Genomic DNA, 12,555 nt, shown 5'->3' with positions numbered 1-12,555 from the left:
CATGGGTTGGATAATTTTTCTCATGTGGCTTCAATTGTCTCGATGCATAAGCTACAACTCGACCTTCTTGCATCAATACACAACCCAACTCAAGTAAGGATGCGTCACTGTAAATGACAAACTCTTTGCCTGATTCAGGCTGCACTAGCACTGGAGCTTCAGTCAAGTAAGTTTTTAGTTGATCGAAACTTTTCTGACATTTTTCGACCATTCGAACTTAACATCTTTACAAGTAGCTTCGTCATTGGTGTGGCTATCATCGAGAAACCCTTTACAAACCGTCTGTAGTAACCGGCAAGTCCCAAAAAGCTCCGAACCTCAGTAATATTTCTCGGGGGCTTCCCGATGCAGATACCACATGTCCCAAAAAGCTAACTTCTCTCAACCAGAACTCGCATTTACTGAACTTAGCATATAACTTCTTATCCCGTAAAACCTGCAACACTAACCCCAAGTGTTCAGCATGATCGGTTTCGTTTCTCGAATAGACCAAAATATCATCAATAAACATAACTACAAACCGATCCAAAAACAGTCTGAAGATCCGATTCATCAAATCCATAAATACCGCAGGGGCATTAGTGAGCCCAAACGGCATCACTAAGAACTCGTAGTGACCATATCTCGTTCTGAAAGCAGTTTTGGGTATATCCGAATCTCGAATTCGCAATTGATAATAACCCGATCTCAAATCTATCTTTAAAAACACTGAGGCTCCCTTTAGTTGATCAAACAAACCATCAATACACGGTAACGGATATTTATTCTTTATTGTCACTTTATTCAGCTGACGATAGTCGATGCACAACCTCATGGTTCCGTCCTTCTTTTCACAAACAATACTGGTGCACCCAAGGTGAAAAACTTCGGTCGAGCAAAACCTCTATCCGTCAACTCTTGCAACCGAGTTTTCGGTTCTTTTAATTCGTTGGTGCCATACGATACGGAGCTATCGAAATCGGTGTAGTCCCAGGTACAAGTTCGATGCCAAACTCTACCTCCCGAACAGGTGGTAACCCTGGTAATTCTTCGGGAAAAACATCCGGATATTCACAAACCACTGGTACCGATTCAAGTTTCTTTCCTGATTTTTCATTATCAAGTACGTATGCAAGATACGCTTCACACCCCTTTCTCACATATTTTTGAGCTAACGTCGAGGATATTATTGTTGGCAATCCATTCAAGACAGTAGACTCAACTCGGATTATCTCATTATTTGCACACCTCAAATCAATAGTCTTGCTTTTGCAATTCACAACCGTATCATGCACGGTCAACCAATCCAAACCAAGAATAACATCAAATTCATCAAACGGTAAAAGCATCAAGTCCGCCGAAAAATGGGAACCTCGATTTACTAGGGGACATTTCTTACGCACCTTATCAACAAGCACACAATGACCCAAGGGATTCGACACTCTAATAACGAACTCAGTAGACTCAACAGGTAAAGTCTTACTGGATGCTAAAGTCTCACATATATAAGAATGGATAGAACCAGGGTCAATCAATGCAATCACAATAGTATCAAAGAGAGTGAATGTACCGGTAATAACATCTGGCGAGGAAGCATCCTCGCGTGCGCGTATAGCATAAGCTCTAGCAGGAGCACGAGCCTCAGATCTGGTTGTAGCGTCTCTAGATCCTCTCTGACCACCACTAGGATTTCCCGTATTTCTAGATGGTCTACCTCGAGTAGTAGTAGTACCCGGTTTCCCACTCTGGTTTACATTTTGTTCGAACAGTCTCGGGCAATCCTTGATAAAGTGGTCAGCTGATCCGCACTCATAACAGGAGCGGTCATGGAATCTACAACTCCCCGAATGCCATTTACCACAATACTGGCACTCTGTTCTATCTCGACGATCATTTCCAACACTGGCAACCGAAGTGACTCGCGTACTCAGAGGGGGTCGATCACGATCTCGTCTAGAAAAGCCCAAAGTGTCTTTAGATCGGCCTAAATCATCTCTAAATTTCTTCGATGACTGTTGAAAGGGCTTCCCAAGATCTCTTCTGAAACTCCTTTGCTCTCATATCGCCTTTTCTTTTCTCCTTCTTGAGCTCTTGACTTTGCAAGCTCGCTCGACAAGTACCACAAATTCTCGATTTCTAAAATGCCAACATACTGACTTTATATCATCGTTAGGTCCATCTTCAAACGTTTACACATCACGACTTCGAAGAAATGCATTCTCGGCGTCTGGCTAAGCCTTACAAACTTTCGTTCATAATCGAGAACCGACATGGAACCTTGTTTAAGTTCAAGAAATTCTTTCCGTTTTGATCAATGAATCTCGGGTGATATACTTTTTTGAAACTCGGTTTGGAAAAACTCCCAAGTTACTTGCTCTCTGGGCACGACAGAAATCAACGTATTCCACCAATAGTAGGCAGAATCACGTAGGAAAGAGATAGTACACTTTAGGCATTCATCGGGTGTGCAAGATAGTTCATCAAGTACCCAAATAGTGTTGTCCAACCAAAATTCAGCTTGCTCGGCATCGTCGCTGTCTGTTGCCTTAAATTCAGTAGCCCCGTGTTTTCGGATTCTATCAACTGGGGGCTTATTTAACCTTATCTGGTCAGTTACCGGAGGTATCGCAGGTGCAGGGGTTGTATTAGTCGGGAATGGGGGTTGTGGAACAGCCGTATTAGTTCGAATGTATTGGTTGAACCAATCATTCATCACGCTATAAAAAGCTCGTCTAGCTTCATCATTCGATTACTAGTAATAGGTTGAGAGTCCCCCATTTGTCCCTTGAGTGGGAGCAGGCGCTACACTCTCAAGATCATCAGCTACCGCCCGGTTGGGATCGGGATCCATTACTATAAATAAACACATTTTTAACTGTCAGAAATCGCCACACTATCAAATAAACACACAATGACATGTATAGCCAAACCCGAACGTAGTACGGTAGTCCTAGAATCGACTAAACCGTAGCTCTGATACCAATAAAATTGTAACGCCCCGCACCCGAGACCGTTGCCGGAGTCGAACACGAGGTGTTAACGAACTTGATTCATTTATTTACACAGTTCATTTTAAAATTTCCAGACAAACTGGTTAACTGCGTCACTGTCACCTTAAAAATCATATCTCGAGTTCCAAAACTTGATAACTGATTCCGTAAATTTTTCCTGAAACTAGACTCATATATCCATATACAGAATTTTTTCTAGAATTTTTGGTTATGCCAATTAGTACAGTTTATTAGTTAAATTCTCCCCTGTTTCAGGGTTCGACTACTCTGACCTTCATGCATTACGACTTAGATATCTCCCTTTACCTGGCTTCAATACATATGCCGTTTGTTTCTAATGAAGCTAGACTCAGAAAGGAATCTGTACATATAAAGAATGACTTCTAATTACTTCTGGTTAATTTATGGTAAATTTCCAAAGTTAGAACAGGGGATCCAGTAACCGTTCTGGCCCTGTTTCACGAAAACTTAAACATCTCATAAAATACGACTCATATGTTCGTTTTGCTTCTTCCATATGAAAATAGACTCATCAAGGTTCGATTACATAATTTATTCATTATTTAATTACATTCCTACTATTTTTAGTGAATTTTCGAACTCACATCACTGCTGCTGTTAGCATCTATTTTAAGGGAAATTTCACCTATTCCATGGTTTCCATGATTCAACTAGCCATTGGACATACATAGCACCAAATATGATCGTGATTAACCATTCCAATGGCTAATCATTGCCAAGCATTTCCACACCTCTCAATAACCATATATATATATACAAAATGATTTTAATACTATGCTCAAAATATTTAAGCCATTTTCGCATGGCTATCCGAATATATACACATCACCAAAGGTACTTAATTAACAACAAAGGTTAGTCCTATACATGCCATTATCAACGTTTAACTAAAAGAGTACCAAAAGGGCTTAGATAGTGTGGACGACTTGACTTCGACAATCCCGAGTCCGATGGTGACGAACAAAAATCTATAAAACAGAGAATTAAAGAAGCGGAATAAGCATTTAATGCTTAGTAAGTTTTGAGTGTGAAATTATTTACGACTAAAGTATAGCGTTCATATGACTAAATGAATAATTTCATATATGCACATTCTAAAATCATAATTACTTCACGCTTCAACCAATATATTCATACACGTGGTATCAAACCTAACTAGAGGCGGAAGCTCGTTAATCAATTGAGCGAGTACTATTTGAAAGGAGTCAACCTTTCCGATGCATATCTGAAACATACCTTATCGTTTGTATTTTATGAGTATTAATTGAAATTATTACAGCAAGATCGCTCGCTTCCAAACCCAAGTATCTTGATTTATGGATATAGCAACTCGCACAAATGCCTTGGTCTTAGCCGGATATAGTCACTAGCATAAATGCCTTGGGACTTAGCGGGTATAGCAACTACTCGCACAAATGCCTTGAGACTTAGCCGAATATAGTAACTTGCACAAATGCCTTGGGACTTAGCCGAATATCATCCGAATAATCAAGCACATATACCAATAAATCATGACACATCCATATTTCATTATCATAACTAGAATTCAAACACAAAACGCTTATCAACCATTACCATTTTCGGCTCAATAGCCACATACAAAGAGCATGATTTTGATTTGCTTTATAACATGATCTCTATACACATTCGGCTACCGTCATAGGTATAAACTAATCACCTCAATATACAATTCAAGTAGAATCATTATATCACCGTTTATTTGTTATGCTTATATGTCATGACTTAATCAAATCATAAACTAAGTTTCATTACTCGAAAACTTACCACGGATGTTGTCGAACGATTTCGACGACTATTCGATCACTTTTCCTTTCCTTATCCAACTTTGATCCTCTAGGCTCTTGAGCTAAATCAAACAATTTACTTCCCAAATCAAACATAGTCATACGACATCCATATACATTTTATACTAGCCGAAATGTACCATCAAGATATGCTTTACTCAAATAGTTTACCTTGGCCGAACATGTATAATGTTTTGTAGCTTAATAAATTTAACATACACTATGTATTTATAATATTTGTGCAGCCAATTATCCATGGTCATACACACACACAATCAAAAATAAATACCAAAATTTTCATATCCTTTATGCCCTAAGCCGAATACACTTGTCATGTTCACCTACATTTCTCAAGTACAACATTCTCATATTCGACATTAGTATCAAGCATAATAGCCAATTCTTCCCACCTTGAATCTATGCATCTATTTAATCATAGTTTGTTCAAGCACTCATACAACAAGATACATCCAATTTAACAAGAAACAAAAACCTTATTTCTCCATAGCTACTATGGCTGAAAGTTCTAGGCATCTCAATACCGAAATTTTTAACATGGGTTGCCTAAAGAACTTGGTGATGAGTTCAAATTAATCTAAAAGAACTTGGTGATGAGTTCAAATTAATCTAACATTTCAAGCAACTTAACACATCCATATAACTAAAAATTCTAAGTTTAAACACAGTACAACATTTTAGCACCATGGACGAATACTTCATAAAGTTGTCAAGACCCATCCTTTTCAAATTCTCACACACACTCACATCCAATCCTTTTTATTAAGCACTCAAACTCAATCATCTTCATGCCTCATCACCACAACATCAAACACCAACCAAGAAGACAACACCCATGGCCGAGTATCATCTCCATCAAATAGCAAAAAGAATTTAAACTATGGGCTAGGTAGAATTCAAACTAACATCTAAAAATATGCGTGAACTTCATGGAATAACATCAAACATACCTCTTCCTAAACATCAACCAGCCGAACATGAAGCAAGAGAATCCTCTTCTTCTTCCTTCCTCAAGTCACGGCAATGGGGGAGCATGGATGAGACAACTTTGTTTTCATCACCCCTCCCTTTTCATTACTTTATTACTAACCTTTTATTTTATTATTTCTAACATAAAACATTAACACAAAATGTTTATAATATGCTTTAACCCATAGCATGGCCGGCCACCATCTAGATTTTGGTCAATTTGACATGCAAACCCATCATTTTTATAACATGCATTAATAGGTCCTTATAGATTAACCTATCACCTTTTAAAAGTGTCACACATAAGTCCTATTAATTAAATTCACATGCAATCGACTAAATCGAAGCTTAAAACTTTCACACATTCATATTCACATATTTTAGACAATAAATATCATATTCAAATACTTCGGTGACTCGGTTTAGCGGTCCCGAAGCCACTTTCCGACTAGGGTCAATTTAGGGCTATCACACGAATGAGGTATTCTGCTTTAGAAGATGACCTGGACACCACTGCCTACTTCTTTGAGCACCAAGCAACAAGATTTGGTCCTAAATACACAACATAACCTGAGGTAGAGCGTCGATCTTCAACAGATGAAGCCCAGTCAGCGTCAGAGTAGCAGACCAACTCACACTAACCTTTATAGAAAAACAGGCTATGATCCATGGTGCCAACCAGATATCTGAACACACGCTTGATTGCTTTCCAATGAGTGTCACTCGGGGAATTCATATGCTGACTGATTTTATTAACACAGAAAGATAGATTAGGACGTGTAATGCACACGTATTGAAGCATGGCAACTATACTTCGGTACAAATGGATATCAGCAAACGGAGGACTGCCATCTGCAGCAACTAATTTGGGAGTGCTCACCATGGGCGTAGGAGTGGCTACGGCACCTACCATTCCAGTTTTGAGAAGTAGCTCAGTGATATATTTCTTTTGACTGAGCATTAGCCCCTGAGGGGTACATTGGATATCAATCCCTAAGAAAAAAATTGAGGTCTCCCAAGTCTTTAAGAGCAAACTTAGTGTGAAGCTGGTGCACCACAGCTTCGATATCCTTACCACAACTGCCTGTGAGAACTATATCATCGACATATGCCATGAGCAACAAGTGATTCCTTGCAAACACTCGAATAAACAGTGAAGGATTACTTTGGGTTCTCGAAAACCAAGTTGATCAACAAGATACTGCTTAAGAGTTTGAAACCAAGCACGAGGAGCTTGGCGAAGGCCATAGAGAGCTTTGTTCAACTGGCACGCAAGCTTCTACCCAGTATTATCTAATACTTCAAAACCAGGGGGTTGCTCCATATAGATCCCTTTAGTTAACTTCCCGTTAAGGAATGCATTATTCACATCATTTCCTGAAAAATGTAAAGGACTGGATAATCGAATATATCCTAGGGAAGAAAGCATAAAAGCTAATAGATTAGCCAAAATAGCATTTAATAAGGAAGATGGATTGCAATTGTTTGCAAATAATCCTTTTGGTTTAGATCAATTATTTGTTTTTTCTTCACACCAAAACCTCAAGCTTATAAATACATATTTATTTTATAATTGGATTCTTATGTATTTTTCTTGATTAAAATGAAATTCAATAACAAAATATTTCTAGTCAAACCATCCAACAAAATGAAAAAGATTAAAAAAAATGATACATTTGAAATCAGGGGCTAAATCTAAACATTGGTTTACGACCCACCGTCTGCAACGAAGCTATTTTCGGCTGTTGTTGATAATATTAAAGAGTATTAGTAATGGTACAATAAACGTATATACATTTATCTAAAAACATAATTCCAAATTTACCTTTGAATGTTTATATTTTTTTTGTTTTTAAAGTCAAAATTTGTCCCATCATTTAAAAAAAGTTAAATTATTTCTTTTAATTGAAATATTAATTAAAACGCTAATATTTTCAACGATATTAATATAACTAATATATATATTTTATATTGACATGACATTAATTATTTTATATAATATGCCAGAAAATGGTTTAAAATTATAAAAATATTTAAAAAGTTTAAAATTTGAATACATAAAAAACAATAGTAAAAAAATCATAAAATTCAAACAAATTAATAAATCCGTGTATATGTGAGTTTAAAAATTTAATGTTTTAATTTAAATTTTATTAAAAATAATTTAATTAGTTCCAAAAGATTGATGATTAAATATGAGATTTGGTAAAAGGTTAGGTATAAATATAACTATAAAAATAAAAATTAAATTGAAAAATATGTTATATACATTCCCTGTTTAATAACAAAAACACAAACAACCGTCCCTTCCCTCGCCCGTTGTATTTGTAGACCCAGAATTTTTAGTTCTACTCCGCCCTACCAAATCAACTTTCACTAAATTTTCGCTATATATACAAATATTTTGGAGGCGATTGTCCTCATGATATGATTTGCTCTGATCTATAATCCCAACCTTTTTTATTATAAAGTTTGAAGAGATGATTTTGGTGGCGATTGTGGCGGAGCTAATGAAGGAGTACACGGTGCTGTTGTGTAGACTAGTCGAGCATTTGTTTCATGAAGCTCCTTTCCCAAGGCGCATTCGTTTCGTTATCCTCTCCAGTCTTCCTGTTGCTTCTTCCACTCCCCCTCTCCTCCCAGCCCCTGCTTAGTGTTTTTTGTTTTTTTCCTCTCTTTTTAATGACATGCGGGATTCAATTATTTGTACATTCCGACTGTGTAATATAATTTAAATTAGAAATTGCAGTGTGATAGATCTTTTTTCATCAAAGTGTTGTTTTGCCTTTCCAAATAGTTCAATTTTATCAACTGATACACGGTATTGGATTTTGGAAACTGGTTACGAAATATTCAATCATGTTTTATCCAACACTAGTTTGGGCATGTTTTCCCAATATATATAAAAAAAAAACCGAGAATCTTCATCGATTCCATGAAAAGATCTGCAGCAAGTGTATTGATTGATTGTGGATAGTTCTAAAACTTAACATTCAGCCAGCAGGGCGCATGTGAGTGAGTTGCTAAGAAGTGTCTTTTTTGTCCATTGGAGTAGTTTCGAAGCACTTCACTATAACCTTTTGTTCATTTTTTGTTCTGCTGCTATTGGATAAGCTTAGACTTCCCACTTTATGTCACCATCAATTAATTGAGAATACCAAAAAGAAAAACAATGCCCTCACATTTATGCAATTTCTAAAATCATCACATCACACAGAGATTGGCTTTTTATTCATTTAATATCATGCGCAGATGTTAGGTGACACGAAAGGGATATGGTGGAGCAGCAGCATTAAGCATGCTCAACTCTCCAAATCTAATTTTCTTTTTCCATTAAAATTTTGATTTCATTAGCTCGGGTACATTTATGTTTTCATCTTCATCTTCATCTTCATCTGTTGAATTACTGCTATATGTAGAATCATATAGTAGAATTATTAGAAGTACTACTATATGTAAAATCATAGTTTGGTATATAATAATAATTAAATAAAATAAATAAGTTTTATGTTTTTAATAAAGTGAGTCTAGAATTTTGTTTCCAAAGATAAAAATAACGAAGACGGTTTTAGACTTTCAAAGCAAATATAATACTTTAGAACAGACTCAAGGCAACAATCCTTGTGTATCTGTATCTCCCTTCGGCAACATGAAACCATCACACACTAACTACTCTAGAATTGGACCTTGGTTTTCTAAATCAAAGGTCAAGGAGTCTTTTCATAAGCACAAAATGTAAGGATGACCATTAACCCTTTAAAATAAATAACAGTACTTCTTTGATTATTTATATTATATTATATTTAAAAATTTATTGAGTTAGTATCATCCTTTTCTATACATATTTAAAATAATTAGTTAAGTTGGTGTCACAAGTCAACTTGATACTAATTCAGTTAGAAAATACATTTACTATAAAGAGTAATTAGTATTATTATAAGGGTATTTTCATCTTTTGATATTTTTATATAATCTTCATATAAAACAATTGTAAAACATTATATGAAAATCAAGCATAAGACCAACAAATTTATATAAAATATCATTTCCACTTCACTAATAATCATTTGTTGATATATTTTCATAAATATATTTTTAATATATAACATTGTGGGTGTGATAAAATCTATTACTAAATTTAAAATGACTTATTGACTTAGTGTCACCCTTTAATTGGGTCCTAACTCAATTGAACAATTATTGAAATTTTTTTTTTTTATAAAATGATAAGCATTATTGTGGAGATATTTTATCATTTCAAATAAAGTAAAATCTAGTGTCGAAACCATTTTTTAAAGGGATGTTTGAAAAATGGGGATCGACTTTTGAAAAACGAAAACGGGAGTCGCCACCAACCTTTTTAGGTGTGATTGGATCACCTTATAAAACGTTTTGGTCTACGAAAATTAAAAAAATAGGTTCGGGAGTCGGTTACGTACGAGGAAGGATTAGCACCCTCGCAACACCCAAAATTGGTACCAAATTGAATAGTTTTCTGTCTTAATGTCAAAAATTTGAAAAGATTTAAAAATAGGATTCCTTTTTTAAAATCGGAATTATTTAAGTTGAAAAATCGAGATTCCTTAGCTCCGAAAGAATACAAACATCACATCCAGCATGATAGGACACGATATTCTTAAACTCTTGTAACTGAAATCATCTCGTGATTTACAAAATCTATTTAGAATGATACTTTAGGCATTTAGACAAACGGGAAATCGCAACCTAGCATGTTAGGGCATTATTTCCCGAATTCCTAAATACGAAAAACATTGCCTCATTTTGGAAAAACTTTTGGATAAAATATGACAATTAAATGAAATATATATTTTAAAATAATGATTTGAGTAAAATTTAAAAAATAATTTACTAAGAGTAATAAAAATTATTAAAAATGAAAGAGTTTGATATGATACTAAAATTATTAAAAATTAAAATATATATAAAAAATCGGGAAACATGAATTAAATCAAAATAAAAGGGTTGAAAAGCGAAGATGAACAAAGAATAAAATAAGAACAAACTAGTAGAAAATAAGAACGTAAGTGGGAGAGAAATTTGAGTGAAAGCTCTCAAAAATTTTATTGTTTCCCAAAACTCCGGTGTGTTTACAATGAAGGAGAGACCTCTATTTATAGTTGAACCTCCTCAAATCCAACGGTACAGATCAATTACATCAACGGTTAAGATTAAAAGGTATCTACAAATTAAATCTCTAAGATTACAAAATCATATATTCTAAGATTGCATATCATAACTAAGATTGCAATCATATCTAAGATTGTATCATATCTAAGATTGCATATCATATCTAAGATTGCATATCATATCTAAGATTGCATATCATTGAAGATTATATTTCCATATGAGTCAAGCTTGTAGATGGACCTTAAATCTTTTCAAGTAATGGGCCATTCCGATCGGGCCAAATTATATTTGTAATTCTGGACTGAACTTGGACTTCGTTTTTTTTTTTTAGTTTATTATTTTTGTTTTTGGACTTATTTCTGTGCCTGGGCAAAATTGAGTGTCTCTGATTGCCCTCTTTGCTCATTGCTGTGTAATAGGAATAGAGCAAAGACTATAAAAGGACCAATTTTTCCCGGGCTCGCCGAGTCTTGAGTTTTTGATCCTTGATCTTCTTTAAATGGCCTCTTGACGGCTTCAATCTGCTTCACTACAATTCAGGAAGGCGATATCTGCTATCTTTGATCTGCTCCCGTCTATCTGAGACGCCAAATCATTATCTTCGATCTGCTCCCCGTCTAATACAGAGACGCCAAATCTGCTTCTTAAATCTGCTCCCCGTCTAATACAGAGATGCCAAATCTGTTATCTCTGATTTGCTCCCCTTCTAATACAGAGATGCCAAATCTGTCATTTTGGATCTGCTTCGATGTAAACACATGAAGGTCAGATCTGCTATGCCTTCGATCTGCTCCCCGTCTAATACAGAGATGCCAAATCATCTTGAATCTGCTTCAATAAGGGTCATATCTGCTGTGTCTTCGATCTGCTCCCCATCTAATACAGAGATGCCAAATCATCTTGGATCTGCTTCAATGAAGGTCAGATCTGCTATGTCTTCGATCTGCTCTTTGTCGAATATGGAGATGCCAAATCTGTTTCTTCGATTTGTTCTCTGACAGTACAGAGATGCCAAATTATCTTAGATCTGCTTCAGCGTAAACACGTGAAAGCCAAATCTGCTATGTCTTCGATCTGCTCCTTGTCAACTCAAGGATGCCAAATCATCTTGGATCTACTTCGATGTGAAGATATCTGAAGGTTAGATCTTCTATGTCTTCGATCTGCTTTCCGTCGAATATGGAGATGCCAAATCTGTTTCTTCGATTTGTTCTTTGACAATACAGAGATGTTAAATCATCTTAGATCTGCTTCAACGTAAACACGTGAAAGCCAAATCTGCTATGTCTTCGATCTGCTCGTCAATGCAAGGATGCCAAATCATCTTGGATCTACTTCGATGTGAAACATCCGAAGGTTAAATCTGCTATGTCTTCGATCTGCTCTCCGTCGAATATGGAGATGCCAAATCTGTTTCTTCGATTTGTTCTCTGACAGTACAGAGATACCAAATCATCTTAGATCTGCTTCAACATAAACACGTGAAAGCCAAATCTGCTATGTCTTCAATCTGCTCCTTATAAACGCAAGGATGCCAAATCATCTTGAATCTACTTCGATGTAAAAACATCCGAAGGTTAGATCTGCTATGTCTTCGATCTGCT

The 12,555-nt window shown here is 35.8% G+C and overlaps 1 protein-coding gene across 1 annotated transcript; it reads left to right on the top strand.

Annotated features, from left to right (window-relative positions):
• Window positions 1-8,062: 8,062 nt before the first annotated feature.
• On the top strand, window positions 8,063-8,576 carry LOC108459973 (uncharacterized). Its single transcript, XM_017759365.2, has one exon. It carries the CDS (start codon window positions 8,284-8,286, stop codon window positions 8,455-8,457), a length of 174 nt encoding a protein of 57 aa, XP_017614854.1. The 5' UTR covers window positions 8,063-8,283; the 3' UTR covers window positions 8,458-8,576.
• Window positions 8,577-12,555: the final 3,979 nt, after the last annotated feature.

Source organism: Gossypium arboreum, chromosome 8, assembly GCF_025698485.1.
Source record: "Gossypium arboreum isolate Shixiya-1 chromosome 8, ASM2569848v2, whole genome shotgun sequence".
NCBI classification, from domain to species: Eukaryota; Viridiplantae; Streptophyta; class Magnoliopsida; order Malvales; family Malvaceae; genus Gossypium; species Gossypium arboreum.
This window is presented reverse-complemented; position numbering and strand designations above follow the sequence as displayed.